The 23,925-nt window shown below is 45.6% G+C and overlaps 1 protein-coding gene across 15 annotated transcripts in view; it reads right to left on the minus strand.

Annotated features, from left to right (window-relative positions):
- Positions 1-23,925, minus strand: part of TNXB (tenascin XB) — a 743,838-nt gene that overhangs the window by 7,918 nt on the left and 711,995 nt on the right. For all 15 annotated transcript variants that reach the window (XM_086924531.1, XM_086924530.1, XM_086924535.1 and 12 more), the window contains one exon: positions 22,483-22,646. In XM_086924531.1, coding sequence (XP_086780657.1) covers positions 22,483-22,646 — 164 coding nt within the window. The remainder of the gene's footprint in view (positions 1-22,482; positions 22,647-23,925) is intronic.

Consider the following 23,925-nt stretch of genomic DNA (forward strand, 5'->3'; position numbering starts at 1 on the left):
GCTGATCCTTCACAAATACATTGCGTGGCTGTCTGGTGAGAAGGAGCCTGGAATAGAAGAGAGCGAAGAATATGTTTACGATCTGGAATTGACTTGTCTGCCCCCTGTTTCACCCTGGGTGACCTGACTTGGGGACAGTATCTCTGAATGGCGGAGGGGCAACATTAAGACATCTCCCCTTCTGTAGGCTGCAGGGACAGGTGAGATCCACGCCCCCCGGGGGCGGAACAATCCCTGGATGCTGGAATAGAGGACACTGGTTTTGGGAAGGCTCCAATGGAGATCTGAGAGTCTTTGGGGACTCTGGGGAACAATATAGCTACTACACCTATGTGCTCCCCCAACACATGCTGGCCACGGATAGGATCCAAGTCGCCTTGGAGGCTGGTGGGAGTAACTATGGGTAAACCAGGGCGAAAACGACCAGCCTAGTGGCGGACCATGATGGGGAGATAACTGCCCAGCAAACAGGACCCCAGTCCACATTAGACCCGCTTCAGCAACAGCTGGCCAAAATCCTGGAGGCAATAGCAGATACAAAGTCTACCTTCCACCCTGACATCAGTACGGTCTCTGTTGGACTGGGACTGCTGCAGGCGGAGCATTCGAAACTAGTGGAAAGAGTGGGAGCAACGAAAACCTCCATTGCAGAGCTGCAACCAGTGCAACACACACTGAGCAAAACACTGGAAGAGCTTTCAGACAGAGTGCATAGATTGGAATGTAGGGCAGAGGACGTGGAAGGGTGTAACCGCAGGAATAACGTACGCATAGTCGGGCTGCCAGAGGGAACAGAGGGCACAGACATGCTGTAATTCCTGGAATGAAAGATTTGCAAGGAGGTGGCACGGCTCCTGCACTTCCAGGATAGGATACCCCCTACAGAAAGCATGCTCAGACGGACCCTTTATGATCAATAACAGCAGGGAGTCTTATCTTCCCTAGATACACTTTTGAGGTGCAGCAAAGAAGGGAGTTCTTCCTGGAGGTGAAGAAGGCCTTGTGCGAGGAGGGCTTGCAATATTCTCGGCCAAACTTTGTGTGATGTTAGACGGGAAGTCCAACTTCTGTGAAGACCCTGAGAGAGCATGGGAACAGTTTGAAGCCTATAAGTCAGGAGGGCCCTTCACAAGTCTGAACCGCACCAATGGGAGCCAAAATCCTCTCCCCCAAAAGGAATACTCGTAAGAGACTCAAATGAAAAATGACCAACCGCCTGAATCCATCATAAACAGACAGAGAAAGAGAAGCAACCATACAGGCAGTAGTGGATTTCATGCACCCCAGGAGGTCTCTGCCTGAAGATGGCTCACCCTCTTGGAGAGTGACTGAGGGATCAGATTCAGACTCTTTCCACACAGACAGCGCCCGATTGCCGGTCATAACTCCGAGGTCGGTAGATGATCTCAGACTTTGAGGACATGGTTATGGGACACTATGTGCCTGTATATTTGAACGCTTTGCAGTCCATAAAGATAGCATAAGCTGAGCATCTTTTCCCTTTGGGTCGGCCTGGACGGCCAAAACCAACCCCGAGCAGAGGCCCACACCAATGATTCGTTGTGTCCTACTTAGGAACACAATATATTATTTACAGTTTGGGCGGTTGGCCGTTGCCGGGCTGCTCTTCGGAGAGGGAGTTCAGAGTTGTTTGTGCTATGTGTTTGTTTGGTGTCAGGCTGCTTGCAGGTGTGACGATGCGAAATGTTATAGAATTGGTGAGGATCTGGGGAGGGTTGAGAAGAGGGTTCAGAGTTTGCATTCTCACCAATGGCGCCCACATTCCATATATTAAAACTCATGACCTGGAATATTAGGGGCATGGAGACTGCTACCAAACGGCAAACATACACTTCTATTTGCAAAGAAGGGGAGTACAGATCGCTTTCCTGCAGGAGACACATCTCATTGGTAGCGAGATAGAAAAATTATGTAGGTGCTGGAGAGGACAGATTTATGTGACATCCTATTCTGCTTATGCCAAAGGCGTACTAATTTGGGTTTGAGCAGGTGTACATTTTGAGCCAGTACAAACAGTGGTGGATAAGGATGGCAGGTATGTGCTCCTGAAAGGGAGATTGCTTGGACGTGAGATCCTGCTGGGTAGAGTATATGTCCCTTATCAGGATAAGATAACCTACTTACACAGCCTCTCCCCTCACATTGCTGCGATGGCAGCCAATGGCATTCTTATGGTTGGGGATTATAACTGCGTAACAGACGTTGACCTGGATCGCTCGCACCCTTCCTAGCCTGGAGCTCAGGCGTACCGCATAGCAGCAGGGTTTTGGTACTGGATTGCCCACTAGGAAACGGATGGACATATGGATGAGACAACACTTAGACTTAAAGACTATTCCTATTTCTTCACTTTACACCAGTTGCACACACATTGAGAAGTTCCTTTGTACACCCGAGCTTTGGCAAGTGATTACACATGCAGAAGACCTTGGGCGCACTTTATCAGACCATAGCCTGTTAACATTGACTATGCAACCTAAGGGAAGACGCCCACTGGTCCCGCTGTGGCGCCTTGACATGAATATGTTAGAAGACAACTGCATTAGAGAAATTTTGGGATCATCCATAGATGCATATTTTTACATTAACACACACACTAACAGCGACTACAGCACTGACAGACTGGAACGCCTTTAAAGTGGTGACGAGAGGGTCTGTCTGGGACAATCCGTGAGAGCACAGCACGGACTGCACCTAGAAGTTAGACAGCTAGAGGATCAGCTGTATGGCTTGGATAATACACAAAGACAGGACGAGACACACATTAGTGCCTGAAAGACACACAAAAGCTGTACCAATTAGCTCTCGAGAACTTAAGATGCTATGACTATAGGGGCTATCTTGCGACAGTGGAGGAAGAGGAGGGTAAACCGGGCCAGGTTTTAGCTTGGCTGATGAAACCAGAAGTCAGAGACTCCCCGATCACTCACATTCGAACCGAAACGGGCCACTCTGTTCATGATCCGGAAGCCATCAATGCCCTCTTTTGCGAGTACTATGCAACATTATACGACGTGCCCCCCGTACCGCACGACAAGCGGAGAACCTTCCTATCTCTGGCTCCGCTGAATCAGCTGGACCAGCAAGACATGGCAGACTTGGGTTGTCCCACTGACCCTCACAAAATACAAGGGCTATCAAAAGCATGGCCAAGGATAACATTCTGGGCCCAGATGGGCTACCAGCAGAATTTTACTCCACGTATGCCCTCAGACTAGTACCCCGCCTGGCATCTGTCTATGCAGAATCACTACGACTGGGCCACTAGTAGTCCCCCTCCCATGGGTTCGGGATTATCGCCCTCTCTCCATGCTCAATATGGATTTTCAAATCCTCAGTAAGCTTCTGGCCCAACGTCTGCTCCCGCACATGTCCACACTGGTCCACACAGACCAGAACTTCTTTATTCCAACGAGAAGCACCTACCATAATTTACGTTGTCTCTGTCATATATTATACCACCCTACTATAGGGCTTCTCCCCAATGCAGCACTCCTTGCAATAGACCTAGAAAAGGAATTCAATACGATTAGATGGGACTTTCTATTTGATACCATGCAACACATGGGTCTTGGTGAGGAGTGGTTAAAATGGGTTAAGCTACTTTATTAACGACCTACTGCCAGGGTCAGGACGGAAAGAGTAGTCTCCAAGCAGTATCATATCTTCCTGGGGTGCCCGACAGGGATGCCCCTTGTTGCCACTCCCATTTGCTTTAGTGATAGAACCGCTGGTTGCACTATTCCGCCAGGGAGGTGAGGGCAGGGGGTAATAGTTGGTGGGCACATACATATTATATTGCTATATGCGGATGATCTCCTGATATATCTTGATGAGGCCAATTCGGCACTCAATATCTTGGATAGGTACGAGCGGGTTTCCGAAAATACATGTCAATAAAAGCAAGACCCAACTGTTCCCTCTGGTGCCCGATGCTCCCCACCCAGCGGACCTGCCTATAGATCTTAACTGGGCTCCCCACACCTGTAAGTATCTGGGGATCCATATTTTTAATTCCTTGGGGGATATGAGAGAAGGAAATCTCAGAGGCGCACTGCGATCCCTTAAAACTTGTGTTACTTTTTGGTGCTTTTTGCATCTCCGATTCATGGCAAGAATCTCCCTATCAAAGATGGTGATGCTATCACGCTTACTGTATTTCTTTGTTAACCTACCATTAGTAGTGCCCCCTAGCTAGTTTAGACAGCTAGACACCTTACTTAGAGATCTCTTCAGGGATAAGAGCTGCTGGAGGGTGGCCCTGTTAACACTACAGAGAAAACAGAACAAGGTGGCTGGACAGGAAAAATTAATATCACAATTAACAGACACGCAGTCAATATGTACTACGTGACCACGGGATTTATATCCCAAAACAAATTTATTTTCTTTTTTACTCAGTTTATCAAAATTTCAAGAACACAGAGACAAACCAAAGACTGTCACGACAGTGAATTCATGAGTACAATATCTACAAATATACAAGTTTACAAATGTACAATACTTACAAAATGAATGGAGCAGAACAAATAAGAACAAATAAGAATGACACACCAACAAACAATAAAATAATTCAGTAATCAAAGAGTCAATTGCATTTATATACAGTGCAAAATCCGTGCAAAAAGCAAAGGTACAACCAGTCCATAGGACTATGAAACCAAGCGACAGGCGGGGGCAGATGGGATGGGACGCCTGCCTGCCTATCAGAACCTGTGGTTCAATGTTTGTATTGGGTTGCACAGCTAGGATCCAAAGTAGTGGAAAAATTCTTATCCTAGATGCACCCTTTTGAGTAACCACAGGGTGGAGGTGTCGACGCGTTTCGAACCAGGGTGTTAAAGGTTCACTTCAGGACGGGGACTGGGAACAGTGAGTCTGTAACAATATACAGAGTAGGTGTCAGAATTGTGTAACATAGTATTGTAACAAATAACTCTGACTCCACACAGTGAAAAAAGACAATTACCTGCACGAGGGCAAGGGGTATGCCGTGGTGTCGGTAATTCACAAAGGATGATTGTTTCTGAAAAAACATATACAAAGTGGACTTAGCACGATGGTAAATTGGGAAGTCTGGGATAGTACAAGTACTGGTCAAAAGCCATAGGAAATTATGAATCATACCTGTAGTTCACACAGTGTTAATGCCGGAGATGTCTAGCCCTCCACGCGGTGCACACTCGGAAGAGGGAACGGCTCACATTTTTTAACGTATGTCTTTTGAAGGCTGAGGAGACCACAAGAAATGGATTTTCAAGGTTAACCGGACTGACTCAAATGAACCGGCCACACAAGACCCACTTAGTCAGAGTTACGGGACACAGTGAAAAATTCCTACCTTAGTATGCGGCTTTTCGAATTGGGGCGTTTGGTCACAGAGGCCAATTTTGAGCCGGCGGGCGGTTTCTGATTTAAACCGGGACCTGTTTTAAACAAAACGAGTGTTTTTGTTTTTTAAGAACATTCCCGTTGAACGGGGGCCAAGAGCTAAAGCCCCTAACAGGGGCGCGTTAGGTGTCCGAGACACTTACTTGTATTCGGGGAATCAATCTATCACTTCCGAAGGGACAATCAATCTGTCGGTGAGACGCGATGCTCAGCCCGAGTGTTATGAAACCACCGGGTCGGTAGGCTAGTGGGAGTGTCTAGAGGCGGGATTACTAGAGCATGCTGGTACAAGTAGTTTGGGCCATATTCAAAAAAATTGTGCAAGTAAAATCCTAGAACGAGGACCTTAATCCACAAAATAATTCACGGTTAATATAAGGAGACAAAGGAAACTGTAATACACTGCTTGGTCTCTACCCTGACATAACTCTTTACATGCATGGTTGGTGTCACTGTCATTTTTACAACATCGGTACGGAGCACTGAACCTTAACACAATCATTACATGGTACATTCAAAAAACTATGGTCCCATCCCCAAGAAAATCAACGTGCCAAGAAAGATTTGAAAAACAGCGGAGGTTTTGCAGTGAATGAGGGGTAGAAGAAAAAGAGTTCAAGGTAGCAACACAGCCAAGCTCTGCCGGACAATTGGAATTCAGTTCATAGGCTGGAAATTTCAGACATTTCATTCAAACCGGTGTTGGATGTGTCAAACTTCAAGATGAGGTACGCTTCTTTTTGGGACAAGCGGAGATCGGGGTCTCGACTGCCACCCCTGATGACTGCTAGAACCGTCCATCTAATGTCTTGACTGGAGTGTTTCTTTTGTAAAAAGTGGGACACAAGTGGGGCTGTCATGTTTTTGTTGTTAATTCTTGAGCGGTGTTGAATGATTCTCTGGCGGACCTCCTGCGTGGTTTTGCCAATGTACAGCATGTTGCACGGGGATTGAATGGCATACACAGCGTATTTGGTCTTGCAGTTTGTGTGTTCATTGTGACGCCAGAATTTGTTCCCATCCGTGAAGAGTGACCCTTCTATTGTGAGTTCGCAGACGGAGCATGTCCCTCATTTGCGATGCCCTGTGACTGGATTGGCTCCAAAGATTGTACTTTGAGGATCCCTTCTTGGGGGTGGTCTGGTGGATGTTATCATCTGCCCGATGCTCCTGTTCTTCTTAAGGGCAAAGAGAGGGGCACCTATGTCCGGGAGGATTTCTTCGACCAAATGCCAACTTCTTTTGATGATTTTTTGCAATTGGTTGGTGTGGGGGCCAAAGGTGGAAACACATACCATCCTCTCAGTCGCGGGCTTGGGTCTTTTCTCAAGGAGATGTTCCCTGGGTGTCCATCTAGCCCTCTTCATGGAATGTTTCAAGAGTTTCTGGTGATAGCCCCGTTCTTGTAGCTTCGAGGTAAGACCTTGACCATGCAGCTCAAACTGCTCGATGGTAGTGCAGTTTCGTCTTACTCGGAGGTATTGGCCATAAGGGAGATTGTCCCTTAGGCTCCGCGGATGGTAGCTCTTGTAATGAAGAGCATTGTTCTTGTCCGTCTTTTTCTGGTACAGTGAGCACGACAGCACATTGTCTTTGACTGAAATTTCAACATCCAGGAAAGGAAGAGTTCTTTCGTGGTAGCTCAAACTGAATTTTATATCCGGGCTTCTATTGTTCAGCCATACGTGGAATTCTTCCAATTGTATAGATGTACCGTTCCACACGCACCACACGTCATCTATAAATCGGAGCCATTGTCCAATGAAGCCTCTGTAGGGGTTGTTATTCAGAACATATTTTTCTTCGAACTGGCCCATATACAAGATTGCCATTTCGGGGGCGAAAGGACAGCCCATCGCTGAGCCTTTAATTTGTAAAAACATTTCATCCTCAAAAGTGAAGAAGTTTTTCTTGAGAGCCACAGTCGCCAAGGAGATTATAAGTTCCGTGGGAACTCTGTGGGGGCGAGGTCGACCATCCAAATAGAGTTCCATAACATCCAAGCCGTCTTGTTGAGGTATTTGTGTATATAAGGATGACACATCCATAGTTGCTAGTAATTGACTGGAAGAATCAAATTGTAAGCCTTCGACTTTGTTAATAAAGTCCATGGTGTCCCTCAGATAGGATGGCACCTGTACCACAAGGGGTTTCAAAAGATCTTACGGTACCACTCCAAAATTTGTTGATGTATTTTTGAAACCCCTTGTGGTACAGGTGCCATCCTATCTGAGGGACACCATGGACTTTATTAACAAAGTTTGGCCCCCACACCAACCAATTGCAAAAAATCATCAAAAGAAGTTGGCATTTGGTCGAAGAAATCCTCCCGGACATAGGTGCCCCTCTCTTTGCCCTTAAGAAGAACAGGAGCATCGGGCAGATGATAACATCCACCAGACCACCCCCAAGAAGGGATCCTCAAAGTACAATCTTTGGAGCCAATCCAGTCACAGGGCATCGCAAATGCGGGACATGCTCCGTCTGCGAACTCACAATAGAAGGGTCACTCTTCACGGATGGGAACAAATTCTGGCGTTACAATGAACACACAAACTGCAAGACCAAATACGCTGTGTATGCCATTCAATGCCCGTGCAACATGCTGTACATTGGCAAAACCACGCAGGAGGTCCGCCAGAGAATCATTCAACACCGCTCAAGAATTAACAACAAAAACATGACAGCCCCACTTGTGTCTCACTTTTTACAAAAGAAACACTCCAGTCAAGACATTAGATGGACGGTTCTAGCAGTCATCAGGGGTGGCAGTGGAGACCCCGATCTCCGCTTGTCCCAAAAAGAAGCGTACCTCATCTTGAAGTTTGACACATCCAACACCGGTTTGAATGAAATGTCTGAAATTTCCAGCCTATGAACTGAATTCCAATTGTCCGGCAGAGCTTGGCTCTGTTGCTACCTTGAACTCTTTTTCTTCTACCCCTCATTCACTGCAAAACCTCCGCTGTTTTTCAAATCTTTCTTGGCACGTTGATTTTCTTGGGGATGGGACCATAGTTTTTTGAATGTACCATGTAATGATTGTGTTAAGGTTCAGTGCTCCGTACCGATGTTGTAAAAATGACAGTGACACCAACCATGCATGTAAAGAGTTATGTCAGGGTAGAGACCAAGCAGTGTATTACAGTTTCCTTTGTCTCCTTATATTAACCGTGAATTATTTTGTGGATTAAGGTCCTCGTTCTAGGATTTTACTTGCACAATTTTTTTGAATATGGCCCAAACTACTTGTACCAGCATGCTCTAGTAATCCCGCCTCTAGACACTCCCACTAGCCTACCGACCCGGTGGTTTCATAACACTCGGGCTGAGCATCGTGTCTCACCGACAGATTGATTGTCCCTTCGGAAGTGATAGATTGATTCCCCGAATACAAGTAAGTGTCTCGGACACCTAACGCGCCCCTGTTAGGGGCTTTAGCGCTTGGCCCCCGTTCAACGGGAATGTTCTTAAAAAAAAAAACACTCGTTTTGTTTAAAACAGGTCCCGGTTTAAATCAGAAACCGCCCGCCGGCTCAAAATTGGCCTCTGTGACCAGACGCCCCAATTCGAAAAGCCGCATACTAAGGTAGGAATTTTTCACTGTGTCCCGTAACTCTGACTAAGTGGGTCTTGTGTGGCCGGTTCATTTGAGTCAGTCCGGTTAACCTTGAAAATCAATTTTTTGTGGTCTCCTCAGCCTTCAAAAGACATACGTTAAAAAATGTGAGCCGTTCCCTCTTCCGAGTGTGTACCGCGTGGCGGGCTAGACATCTCCGGCATTAACACTGTGTGAACTACAGGTATGATTCATAATTTCCTATGGCTTTTGACCAGTACTTGTACTATCCCAGACTTCCCAATTTACCATCGTGCTAAGTCCACTTTGTATATGTTTTTTCAGAAACAATCATCCTTTGTGAATTACCGACACCACGGCATACCCCTTGCCCTCGTGCAGGTAATTGTCTTTTTCAACTGTGTGGAGTCAGAGTTATTTGTTACAATACTATGTTACACAATTCTGACACCTACTCTGTATATTGTTACAGACTCACTGTTCCCAGTCCCCGTCCTGAAGAGAACCTTTAACACCCTGGTTCGAAACGCGTCGACACCTCCACCCTGTGGTTACTCAAAAGGGTGCATCTAGGATAAGAATTTTTCCACTACTTTGGATCCTAGCTGTGCAACCCAATACAAACATTGAACCACAGGTTCTGATAGGCAGGCAGGCGTCCCATCCCATCTGCCCCCGCCTGTCGCTTGGTTTCATAGTCCTATGCACTGGTTGTACCTTTGCTTTTTGCACGAATTTTGCACTGTATATAAATGCAATTGACTCTTTGATTACTGAATTATTTCATTGTTTGTTGGTGTGTCATTCTTATTTGTTCTTATTTGTTCTGCTCCATTCATTTTGTAAGTATTGTACATTTGTAAACTTGTATATTTGTAGATATTGTACTCATGAATTCACTGTCGTGACAGTCTTTGGTTTGTCTCTGTGTTCTTGAAATTTTGATAAACTGAGTAAAAAAGAAAATAAATTTGTTTTGGGACATAAATCCCGTGGTCACGTAGTACATATTGACTGCGTGTCTGTTAATTGTGATATTAATTTTTCCTGTCCAGCCACCTTGTTCTGTTTTCTCTGTTGTTGAGATCCGGGCTGGGCAGACGTAGGATCCAAGACCTTCACTGTTTCACAGCCTGTTAACACTACAGCACCCAGTTGAGGAAGGGGGACTAGGAGTGCCGAACTTCAAGCCCTACTATTTAGCCTCCTAACTACAGTGGCTGGCACAGTGGATAGAGGGCGTGGGCCCTGAGGGCACTGATACGACTGATACAGGGGACCATACACCCTTGCTATTAGCTAAAATGCTAATCCCTGCTTTGGTGATTCTGCACCAGTCGCTGTTGCAAACCACAGCATTACAGTGCTGGAGACGGAGTGTGGCCACACGGGTGAGGACCTCCTTATATGCGCCTGTCCTACCCCTGATAGGCCTACCACACGGTGTCCCTAAGAGGATATTCACTTCTGAACAATGTCTCACTGGACTGCTGTGGGGTTGCAGACTATAGGGGATTGCTAACACCAATCAGTGCTGGTTCTAATGGAGGACTTGGTTGAAAGCACTGGATTGCAACCGGGGCAAATCCTTTTATGCGAAGACCTGATACGCACATTCCGTAAACTGTGGTATTGTGGACGTTAGGAGCACGAGACACATGGACCGTTGCAATCCATACATACAGTGGGCGGGGCGTGTCACCAAGTAAAATGGTTCTATACTGCACTACAACAGCTGTCACATGCCCCACTCCAAAAGTTATGAGACTAATGGATGACTGTCCTGAACGGGGAATGGAAAAAGAAACGGGCGTATCACAAAAAAGTCTCCCGAAACACCAGATTCAAATTTATACAGTTTAACTACGCACACAGGACATACATGACCCCACATCGGATTTGGGTTACATTTAGAAACACACAACTGTCAGAGATGCAACTACAACAATGCTGACTTCACTCATGTGGTATGGAGCTGTATGATAGTAAACAGATTTAGGTGTGAAGTTTTAGAACAGACGGAGACAACAGTAGGGAGCACTCTCAAACTCACAATGGAGACCTGTATATTGGGACCATTCCCTAGACCATCCAAATGGAAGGATGGCCCCCAATTTGTAGATCTGGTATTAATCCTAGCCAAAAGGAGAATAGCATTAGCATGGAAATCAACAATAGGGCCAGCTAAAGCAGACTGGAAAAGAGATGTGACACATTGGGCAAGGGTTGTGGCCAGGGAGGATGCTCTAGGACTGAGATAACATCCCATGGCGGGTCCCTGGAGAGAGGTCCTAGGAAGTTGGGAACACCCTGATGGACACCGTCACATAGAGGAAGAAGTTGATACTAGCTCACACTCAGATAATGCGAGTCGTACCAATCTGTAGGTTAGGAGTAAGAGTAGCACGGAAATTGACCCCTTGAGTTGCAATGCCCACCCCCAGCATACCTTCGCCTGATAGGAAAGACGGATAGGTACGAGGCTGTAGGCCCTTTGCTGAGCCAAGCCTTCTCTCCCTCACACAATATCACTGAAGAAAGCTTAAACTGACTCAACACACCGCAAAGTTAAAGTTACTTGGTTTATTGTTATTTTATTTTTTCTCTATTATTATGGTAGTTTGATCCTCCTTCTGTGGTATCCCCTATGTAAAACATGCTGTGAGACATATAGTCATAAATACTGAGACACCCTCTCGCTTGATAGACTGGACTCAAATGTGCCACATACCACATATCAAAGTTTAGACCCCTTCCTTATCATAAAATAACAGTAGACTCTAACCCAGTGATATAGCCCAGGAAATTGTATTGATATGAAGGCAGCACATTTATTTGTGACCTGTGAACCAATTGATGTTACCCCCTAGTTTGGAGGAATGCAGAAAAATGTAATGATTAACTGCACATTTTTTGCAAGCTGAATATGTATTGTTAAAGACCTTGTTTAAATACCCAAATGCTAATAAAAATATGTTATAAAAAAATGAATATTTTTGGGAAATTCTAGCATTCATCACCACATTTTGGTAACTGACGCAAAGAATCATCAATCTGGCTTTCAAGCTTTTGCATATATTTGCTTCGAATCAGAACACATCCTGGAAGCATTATTCGTAGCCTTATACTGTTAAACTTTGCAAATGTGTTGAAACATTTTTATACTGGTACCACTGTCAGTAGTGGAGTCTGAACTTACATTTCCTTAGAGCACTCACCCTAATAATAAAGGCTTCGCACTAATGAACCTAAAATATAAGATCGAACATTGACATATGGCACAACTATTCCCTTAACTGCGGACAGTGTCCTTCCCTGATCCATAATGTGGTAGTGTAATCTGGTTTGCACTGTAGGGAGTAGGCCCTGCTTGTTCCAATGACAAAATAAACCTGAAAACTTCTTGTGCTTGACCCCAAACAATATGTCCTTCAGGCTATAGAAAATCCACACCCCTGATTAAATTATATAAATTAAAAAATTTGAAATCATCATGGATGAGTACAAAATATCGCCATTCTTTTTTCTGTCTTCTTTTTAGAGGCTGACCTCAGAAAAATATTGAGGATTGAAGAAAAACCCGAAAAGTTTCTACACTTCTGTGTATAATTTATTGAATGAAAAATGGCCCCCAATTGATAGTGAGTTTACATGCCCACTGGCAACAAAAAGAGTGAGTGAGTGAGAATGGAAGGAAGAGTGTACTGATGGATACAAGCATGTTGCTTAGGCCACAAAGTGGGGGCGAGTAGCATTTATTTGTGGTTAGCGGAAGCCGGTAGGAGGGTTCTCCTGTTCTTTTTAAGCTGGGGGCCCTATAAAAGTGATACATGGCTTATTCAATAGGAATGAGAAAACGAAATTAACAGTGCCACTAAGGAGGAAGGAAACATAAAGGTCAAATATATATTAAGGTTCCTGATGCTTTTTAATGAAACTTTTAAAGGTTGTTTTCTTTATTTGTTGTTTTTGAATATTTATTGATTTTGTTTCTTTTTCAAAAAAGAATATGTCTGTTCGTTTTCTAGATTATCCATCCATGTAATGAAATTTCCGTGAGAGATTGATACCCGAGTACTATTGTCCTGAATACGGTGGTGTGTATGGTTTTAAATACACTAAAACGTGTTGACGCTGAGCGTGACTGAATCTAGCCATAAGGGGAAACTGGGATGAATTCTATAAACTTCACCTGGACTCCATTCTGAAAGTTATTGCTGGATCAGCATATGCAACAGAACTTTACATACTGAATTAGGGTTCTCCTGTGTGCTAGTAGTATTGATTATTTTATAGGCATTTATGTGTTTATAGAACTGTTGATTACATATGAAACTAGAATTGTTTATTAAGTAATGAATTAATAGATGGTTTTTAAAGCAGATTAGGAAATAGAGTAAGATGTATTTTCATTAATTACAATTTTTGATGTGAAATTTCAACCTTAGTGGCATTTATCTCTCTAAACAAAATCTGGGGGAGTGTAATTGAACTGGGCTGATTGAATGTCCCGCCCTATTATATCTATGGAACCCAACCTAGCTGCCAAACAATTCACTGAGTGGATAGGGAATGCTACTAATCTACTAGTTCCTCTTAAGACCATATCCAGCAATAGAAAGACACCATCCTCTCCTTGGTTCACAGAAGAACTCAGAAAACAAAAACAAGAATGTCGAAGGCATGAAAGGCTCTGGCGAAAGTCTTATGATCAAAACAGTAAACTACGATATAAAGATACCCAACTTATCTACAAAAAACTGATCATTGAAACTAAGAAGAAGTTTTTTGAGAATCAAATTGATTCCTCTAAAAACTCCAGCAAACAGCTATTTGAAGTAGTGAAGCAACTAGCTGGGAAGCTTACAGATACAGCCCCTTCTCCTTCACAGGCCCTTTGTGATTCTTTGGCTAACTTCTTTTTCACCAAAGTTAACGACATCTATTCTGAGTTCTCAATTAAAGACACTCATGTTCCTCCACCTACTCAAATTAACCCTCCCACTTGCTTATTGACCCAATTTGAAGGATTGGAGGAGGATCAGATTAGGGACATTATGATGTCCATAAAAACAGGTTCGGCTCTAGACCCATGTCCTCCTAAAGTCTACCTACCAGTGATTGACGTTATCAGCACCACCATCACACAAGTTTGTAACATGATCCTCAGGTCAGGGATATATCCGAACATGCTAAAGAATACTCTGCTAAAACCGCTCCTAAAAAAACCATCTTTAGATAAGGAGCTGTTGAAAAACTATAGACCTATCGCCAGCCTCCCATTTCTTGCCAAAGTGCTTGAAAAGGTAATGAACATTCAGCTGGCTGATTATCTCGAGCAAAACAAACTGCTGGATGATACGCAGTTCGGGTTTCGAAAGCTCCATGGCACTGAGACGGCTCTCATTAAAGCCGCAGACGACATTAGAACAATCAGAGATCATGGAGGGACAGCAGTGCTTATTATGCTGGATTTGTCGGCCGCCTTCGACACGGTCAATCACTCCATCTTGATTGACCGTGTCGGAAATTTGGGCATCCGATCCAGTGCTAAAGAACTACTCACCTCGTTTCTTTCCAGCAGAACTCAAGCAGTCACGCTGGGTCCTTTCAAATCACCAGAGCTTGCCTTACCTTGTGGAGTTCCTCAGGGCTCATCGCTAAGTCCAACACTGTTTAATATCTATGTGTTGGACTTGGCGAGAGTGATTAAAACCTACCATATGAGCCTTACCTCCTATGCTGATGACACCCAGCTGGTGCTCGCTATCAATAATGACGGGGAGCAGGTAGCGGCACTGTTTCAAGAGGGTATGCTGGCTATTAAAGACTGGATGCAGGCCAACTGCTTGAGGTTGAACTCCGAAAAGACGGAGGTAGTTATCTTTGGTAAGATCGCCCCACAATGGTCTCCTGAGTGGTGGCCTCCGTCTTTGGGAACTCTACCAACACCGTCAGCTAAGGTCAGAAACTTGGGCATAGTTTTTGATGAGAAACTTAATTTTGCAGCACACGCCAACCAGACAGTAGCAAATGCTCACCACAAACTTAAATTGATAAGGAAAATTCTCCCATTTCTCTCTGACAGCGCGGGTAAAACAGTGGTGAGCACACTTGTGCTCTCCTCCTTGGACTACTGTAATGGCTTGTTTGCCAATGCACAATCCCGGGTAATCTCCAAACTCCAAATGATCCAAAATGCGGCAGCCAGATTGTTATCCAGAACTCCTAAATTCAAATCAGTTAGTCACATAATTAAGAGTTATCACTGGCTAACAATTAAAAACCGCATTAAATTCAAATCCCTGTGTCTAACTTTCAAAGCTACTCACAACCAAGGCCCAAGGTTTCTGCAAGAGCAGCTTTCCATCTACTGCCCATCAAGACAACTGAGATCGATGCAGTTACATCAGTTAGCAGTACCCCGTACCAGAACGGTTACTTGGGGAGACAGGCGCTTTACAGTGTCTGCAGCCAGACTCTGGAATTCGCTTCCGCTGACTATCAGATCGGCACAGTCTCTCCTTCAGTTTAGGAAGCTGGTGAAGACTTGGTTATTTAACCAGTAATGAATCTTCCGCCTAAAACGCTGCCATTACTCAGAGATCCTTTTAGTAATCTTAGCGCCAAGACGCCCAAGGGCAAACGTATGCGCTCTACAAATCGTATAAATAAATAAATAAAATAATGTCTGGTATATTTACGAGATAATAGCTGTGGTCCAGAGGGCAAGCCGTATTTTCTCAAGTTCTGTAGTGGCCTGTTCCCTTGGTGTGAGTGGCCACCACCCCCTTTTTACAAATACAAAACAAACAGCAAGACAACTGTCAGATGTTATCTGTTGACCGCAGGGCAGGTTATCCCTAATGCATTTCATCAAGTCGTTGCCAACAACCATGAGAGTCACAACCCAGTGGCTCTGGCTCACTTTGAGTGTGGGGGTAGGGGGCTCACAGGTTACTTGAGGGTAACTGTGAAACCATCCATGCATGTGGATCGTCTACTTGACAGTGATATAGAACACACCATATGGAAGGAGGTGGAGCTCAGGTCGCACTGGAGTTGTTACTGTTGCCTGAGTGGGTGTGCCTGGCTGCATGCCCCATGGCTGCCCAAGAAGGTAGTCATGAGGACGTGGAGCCTACAAGAATGGCCCAGTGGCTGCTAAAAAGAGAAAGAGCAAGGAGTGTAGGAAACCCGCCTCTGAAATTCCCAGGGTCCGGGATGAGGTTAAGTCAGAGGGTGACACCCCGGAACCTACATGGGAGGATGTTGCCACACTGGGGAACTTACCCGAGCTGGTCAACTGGCAGCAGGAAGGGTGTCCACCAGGGAGGAGGTCTGCAAGGCGCACATGGTGTGCCCTCCTCTTGGAAGCCCATGGCAGCAGGCAGAGGCCAACACACCTGGCAACACCTCTGGTAAACACCTGATTTACTTGGGAGAATGGTCTCCTATATAACAAATGTAAGGTTCCTGAGCCTGGTGCAACCTGTATGTTGGCGATCCCTCAGTGCACAAGGCTCTTCCTAATGGAGCTGGCTAAGTATGTTCCCCTAGCAGGTCATCTAGGGCAGGGCAAGACCTTTGAGAAGCCTTTTCACCCACTTTTACTGTCACTGGGTGAGGATGGCCTCAGATACATTCTACAGGTCATGCCCTACCAGCCAGTCCAGTGGCAAGTCAGGAGCGAAGCGCAAGGCTCCCCTTTAGCCATTCCTTGTCATTGGCACCACCTTTGAAAGATTGGGCATCAACATTGCTGGGTATTGGGGGCCTCTGGACCCCAAGACAGCCCCTTACAACAGGTACATCCTTAATTGATGGACCATGTCACCCGGTACCCGGAGGCTATACCTCTGAGGATGGTGACTGCGCCAGCAGTGACTAGGTCATTTATAGGCATCTTTACTCATATGGTGTTCTCCAGCGAGGTGTTATCTGACTGTGGTACCAACTTCATGCCAGCGTAAATGAAGTCCATGTGTACAGAGTATGGGGTAACCCACAAGTTCTCTACTGTTAACCACCCCCAAACTAATGCTCTTGTTGAAAAGTTCAACAAGACCCTAACATTTATGATCCTGGGCCTATCAGAGCTCTTGAGGTGGAAGTAGGACGTCCCCTGCCATGCTTTTTGTTTGCCTACAGGGAGATACCACAGAAGGGGGTTGGCTTCAGCCCCTTTGAACTGCTGTACAGGCTCCTTGTGAGAAGACGTCTCAGTTTGGTGTTGGAGGGTTGGGAGCAAGCTTCCAGGAAGGCCCCCCAGGATGTGGTCAGCTCCATGCTAGCATTCCGTACCCAGGTGAAACACTTCTGGAAGCAAGCCAAAGAGAATCTAGGGGCCAGCCAAAATGTCATAAAATGGTGGTATGACCAGTAGGCAGTCTAGTTGAGTTTCTACCTGGCCTAAACGTGTGGGTGATGGAAGCAAGAAGCACAGGGCCCTGCAAGACCAGTGATCTGGGCCTATGAGGTGAAAATGTGATAGTCAGGTCACTTAGCTGGTAGACCTCAAGATCCCAGTAACCCGTTGAGGGTATTGCACGTCAGTGACCTCAAACTTCACTTCAAGAGGTTAGCAATGCTCCTGGTCATAAATAATGGAGTGGAAGAGGAGAGTGAACTTCTCCCCGACCTTCTGTCTTCCAAGGAGCAGGATGGGTCAGTGTAGGGGGTCAGCCTCTCCCCTACCCGATCAACAGAGAGACTACCATCAGTTGATAGGGCGGTTTGCCTCACTCTTTTCCCTTATCCCAAGACTCACTACATGGTATGCCCATGATATTGATACTGGGGACAGTATGCATGTGAAGAGTAAAATCTACAGGCTGACTGACATGGTAAGAGCCAGCATGCTGGATTTAGGTGTCACTGAGCCCTAAAACAGCTCCTCCAGGTACCAACCCAGAACTGCACTTCTGTGTGGATTTAGAGGGACTCAATGCAGTCACCAAGATTGACTCACCCCCACTCCCTGCGCTGATGATCTCATAGATCGGTTAAGAGCTGCCAAGTTCCTCAGCACGTTTGATTTAACATCTGGGTACTGGCAGATTTTCTTAAACGAAGGAGCCATGAGAGGTAGGTGTTCTCTACCCCAAAGGGCACTTCCAGTTATGGGTAATGCCCTTTGGGTTGAAGAACGCCCCTGACACGTTTTTCAGAAGTTGATCAACTAGGTCCTGACTGGCTTGGAGAGCTTCCGTGCTGCCTATCCAGGTAACACTGTAGTCTTTGATTCTAATTGGGAAGACCATCTGTGTCACCTCAGGGAAGTGCTTCCAGCTGTGCAGAGGGTGGGGCTGACTGATCAAGGCCAGTAAATGGCAGGCACCAAGAGGGAGGAGCTAAGTGCAGCAGCTCTGGGCGAAGTTCAAGACCATTTTGGCTTGGGAACCCTCCCAAGACCCAGATGGCAGTGAGAGCCTTCTTGGGATTCACTGGTTATCACAGGAGATTCTTTAAGGGGTGTAGCACCATTGTTGCACCCTTCGACAGAGCTGATTTCTAAGAAGCTGCCCAAACAGGTGATTTTAACAGAGGCATGCCAGAATGCTTTTTACACCCTGAAGGAGGCCATGTGCACAGCACCCGTGCTTAAGGTCCCTGACTTCTCCAAGGAGTTCATTTTACAGACTGACACCTCAGGGCAAGGATGAACCTGTAGCCTTCATCAGTAAGAGGTTACTTCCCTTGGCACAGAGGTGGAGTTCAATAGAGAGGGAAGCCTTTGCAGTGGTCTGGACCCCTTAAGAAGCTGAGACCATACCTGTTTGGTGGTCACCTCTGAATTCATACAGGCCACAGATCTCTCATATGGGTGACGCAGATGAGGGGTGAGAATTCCAAATAGATGAGATGGGTTGTTTCCATACAGGCAATTGACTTTACAGTAGAACACTATACTGGAACAGACAACATCAACTCTGATGGTCTTTCCAGGTGTTTCCCCCTTAGTGAAGAAAATTCCCAAGGGATTGGGTAGTTTTCCCAACTTTCAGCTGGGAGGTGGGGAACATCTGTTAGACCTGGCATCCTTGGTGTTGATTACTTCATAAATGTTTTGCCTTCAGCCTTTCTGTTTGCTCTCTTTGGTTTTGCTGGCTTTAAGGCTCTGCACATTTTACCACTGTTAAACAATGATAAAGTGCTTGTGCGCTCTCCTTTAAACGTGGTAGAATTGAGACATACCCAATTGGCATATTTAATTTACTTGTAAGTCTCTAGTAAAATCGTACTTCTTGTGACCAGGGCCTGTAAATTAAAAGCTATTAGTGGACCTGCAGCACTGATTGTGCCACTCACTTAAGTAGAACTATAAACATGTCTCAACCCTGCCAATACACCCTATGTAAGCAGCTTTAAACTACCATGTCGACCTGAAAAAGTACATCTTTTGCTAGGCCCAAACCTTCCTTTTTAGGTTTTGCCTGGCGATCCGCTGCGCGGCAGCGTTCGCGCAGGCGCAAACTTTTGTTTACCAGTATGTGGCTTATTCCCGCCTCTCTCTTCCATTGGCTAGCTCCATAAATGGAGGCTAGCCATTGGAAGAGAGATCTGACCGTCATTTTCCGAAGTGATTCGTGGGCGTTCCGGCAATTTTTTCCCTCTCCGCCCCTTTTAAAATGTCATGCGGCGGTGGGCGGATGTTTATTTTTTTTTGGGGACGCCATGTTTTTTTCATTTCATAGTGGCTTTTGCAGGAGTGGGCTGCGCTTCAAACTTGTTGTGCATGTGTGCAATTATGTCTGGCACTTTGTTGGTCCGTGTGCACTGTTCTGTATGCATACGTAGAGTAGGTATGGTGTACGTCGGTCACAGTGTGCATGTATAGATACTCTATGCACAACAAAACAAAACCGTTTTGCTTTGTCAGCGTCTCCAGTGCAGTGAATTTGATTACGTTTGAGTCGCGTTTCAGCTACATTTTTATCGCTTGCCAAAGAGTTCCCGTACTGTACGGAATTACATTGTATTGTCCATACTTCTTTTGAGTGGGTTATATATTTGAATTACTACTGCTACTTTGCCCCGGATATGATTTCTCCAATGCAGCTGCCGTTCAGCAGTGAATGCTGTGCTACAGTGGCGTTCAGACTCGATCAACAGAGATGTAGAGAACATGATTACTCTCCAGTCTTGATCCCTTCTTCCGGACTCCACTGTCTGGGTCTATCTACAGCAGCAGAGGTCGCTCGCCATGGCTGCCTTCGTACATACTGCCCATGGGTATTCCGAGGTTCCGCTTCAGCCGGATTGTACGTGCACCGGGTGAGTATGGGCCGTTAAAAATCAGCATGGGAAGCATACGCATTTGGTACGCGCACTACCCTCTGTTGACCCCAGAGCTGGTCACAGACGCAGGGTTACAAGTGTGTGTAAAAGGCTGAGACTTTGTAAATAGCAATTTTATAATCTGGACGATTACCAAGTGGGAAATCTACTTTTGCATTTCTTGTAAACAGTTGCTCTGATAAACAGTGCAAGGTGTAACCGGCCAGAGGTCTTATGAATGTTCTTTTGGCAAAGTTTTGTGTTTTGCTAAAACCTGCTGTTTGCATTTTTCACTAGCAAAAGTGGACCTGCACGGCAGTTAAAAATCTTTTTTTTTTTAAAGCCCACAATGTAAAGGCAAAGCTACAAATTCTAAAAAGCACCTGTTTGTGGTGTTCCACATAACATAATGACGCATCGGTGTATATTACTCTGGGCAGTGTTTAATTTCTTTAAAGCGCAGCGCAGAAGCAAAAGCGGCGATATTAAATACCTGTGCGCCGAATACCAAGGCTAGTACCTCTTGCATACAATGCCAGACACTCCATGGCCCCTTATCTTACTCTTGCAGGTCCCTACTTTTTTTCCTTGGTGACTTTTTTCTGTCTTTTTCTTCCTCCGTTTTTCCCGTTCGTCTTCCGCTCCCCTAAAATGTACATCGGTAGGCGCACCAGCTACCACTTACTCAAATTAAGCAAGTACAGCAGTGGGAGAGTTGTCAGCAGTAAATGTTTCTCCCAGTCGTCCTCTGACCTGTAATAGATATTGGCTGTTTAGGTAAGGCTGCAAGTGCTTATGAGACAGCATTTGTTGCTTTGGGTTATAACGTATAGATTCCGATCGGACTAGCCAGTCAGCTCACAAAAGAGGCTTGCGCAAGTTCTGCTTCCCGCCTGTGCAAGACTACCTGCCATACTCGGGTTCGGTGCCTCCATTTATCCTAGGGTGCAGAGTGTATGGCGGCGCTACTGCTTTCTTAAAGTGACATTCATTGTGTAAAAGCAAACGATGAAGGATACAGATTCTGTCTTGCCCCGGATAGAACTCGGTGAGAGATCACCATTGAAGTTATTTATGTCCTGATACGCATTTATTTATGTAGTGCATCATACATGCAATTAACCTAATTCTAAGCACTTTTGATTTTGGGCTGAAGCAAAGAGAGATGAGTTAATTCACCTACATCACCTAGCAACAAGGTTTTGGTCCAGTGCCATTATTTGCCCCTATTTCGCCTGGGTCGAAAGTTGACAGGTAAGCCACTACACCACATTCAACATTGAGTTACTGTGTGTACATGTGTGGGTGTATAGAATGGAAATAGGTGAATTACTCTCAGACATGTTTTCGCCCTCAGCATGGAACCGAAACAGCTCTTCTTGCTGTGGTCGAGGAATCTAAGAAAATCCTTGATCAGGGAGGAGCAGTAGCTATTATGCTCCTTGGTATAAGCTTGGAATTTGATGGTCCTGTGGAATGTATAAACCGTTATTGGACCGAAACGTCGACGCTTTAAACATCGTTTTGCTTACATAGGAACTTTCATGTATATCTGAAATCCTAATACTATGTTATAAAAACTTGTACGTGTATGGTATTTCATTTGTCCATACAAAAGCGAAAGATGTTGTATACTACTGATGAATAGATCTCACATGTTTAGTAGTATCGATGTTGCCATGTTGCATCTTTGAATTGACCATATTAAATAATGGTACATGAAGATAACCCCATGCATTGTTGAATTATATGTTCACTTGTTGTGACTTAATGATAAGTCAAAATTGTTTTTGCTGAATGATTCCTTAGGGGACACTTTTGTATTTTGTTATCAATCATACCCAGTCCTCTTGGGATAATTGGATGGCTCTGTCTTTTTTGAGATCCATAGGGGATTGCGGTGCGATTTCGACCAACAGGAATACTCCGAGAGCCGGTTGCAACCAAGTTAGAATGACTGGCCGGCCTACGTTCCGACCGCCAACATCGTAATCGGGTGGTCGGACCAAAAACCAACCAAGTTGGTCGGAAAGTCTCCAACATGGTAGGAAAGCTTTCAACTTGCGGTTGGAGGCTTTCCAACCTACATCGTAATCGGCCTCTAATTGTATTGTGAAAGAAGCATTGTTATGCATATTTATGGAGAAACAGATTTTCAGCAAAAAGGTTTACACTTTTAGTTTTATACTTTTAATTTGGTTCATTCTCACCTGATGATCTTTATTGTTCCCATAGAGCCCATTCAGGTTGACATAATGGCAATTCTTATACCACCAGGCCCCGCGGTATGAGATGGAACAGGGCATAATGTGTTTATTGCGATCACGGTCTCTTGTAGAGAAGATCATGTTGTTGTGGTAGCTCAGTGAATCACCTAAGGCAGGAAGAAGCAGCATGTATCAGGTCAAAGAAGAAACTAAAGACATTCCTGTAGTTGATAGGGTGGCAGCTGCTAGCAGGCACTCTGTGCCTTGCAAGTTACCTGTTGAAAGTTGTAAGATATATTAGTCGCTTTCTTTCCAGAAATATCTAATGTATATATTGGGAACAAGATTCATTTTAATGGCTGAATGTGGTAATAGGCCTCCCTTGGTTTGATTTGCAGCCATTCATTCTGCACTACTCTAATCAGAATGTTTCAATAAATACATCCTATCTGAATTGGTTACCCATTGAGGCTCATAGCACCTAATCAATCAATCAATCAGGAAATTTGTAAAGCGCACTACTTACCCACTAGGGTCTCAAGGCGCTGAGGGCGAGGGGGGCAGCTGCAGCTAGTGGTCGAAGAGCCAGGTCTTGAGCAGTCTTCTGAAGGCCGGAGGTCTGTGGTCTGTCTTAGGTAGAGGGGGAGGGCATTCCAGGACTTGGCGGCGCGGTGGGAGAAGGATCTGCCCCCGGTAGTGGTTCTGTGAATGCGCGGGACGGCGGCCAGGGACAGGTCAGCGGAACGGAGTTTCCTGTTGGGTATGTGGAAGGTGAGTCTTTTGTTGAGATAATCAGGGCCGGTCGTGTGGAGTGCTTTGTGTGCGTGGATCATGAGTTTGAATGTGATTCTTTTGTCGACAGGGAGCCAGTGCAGGTCTCTCAGGTGCGGGGTGATGTGGTCCCTGCGGGGGACGTCAAGGATCAGGCGTGCTGAGGCGTTCTGTATTCTTTGGAGTCTGTTGATGAGCTTGGATGGGGCTCCGGCATAGAGGGCGTTTCCGTAGTCAAGACGGCTGCTGACGAGAGCATGGGTGACGGTTTTCCGTGTGTCCGCCGGGATCCATCTGCAGATCTTTCGGAGCATGCGGAGGGTGTGGAAGCAGGAGGAGGAGACTGCGTTGACTTGGTTGGTCATGCTGATCTTGGAATCGAGGATGACTCCTAGGTTGCTTGCTTGGTTGGTTGGTACCGGGGGGGTTCCCAGTGATGTTGGCCACCAGGAGTCGTTCCACGCTGAGGGGTTGGGCCCGAGGATGAGGATCTCCGTTTTGTCCGTATTCAGCTTGAGCCTGCTTGCCTCCATCCAATCGGCGACGGCCTTTATGCCCTGGTGTAGGTTGGCTTTGGCGGTGTGGGGGATTATGTTGAGGTCGTGTAGTCTGGCGATGCGAGTGAGGGGGCCATATAGACGTTGAACAGCGTCGGGCTGAGGGAGGATCCCTGGG

The sequence above is a fragment of the Lissotriton vulgaris genome, chromosome 5, assembly GCF_964263255.1.
Source record: "Lissotriton vulgaris chromosome 5, aLisVul1.2, whole genome shotgun sequence".
Lineage (NCBI taxonomy): Eukaryota > Metazoa > Chordata > Amphibia > Caudata > Salamandridae > Lissotriton > Lissotriton vulgaris.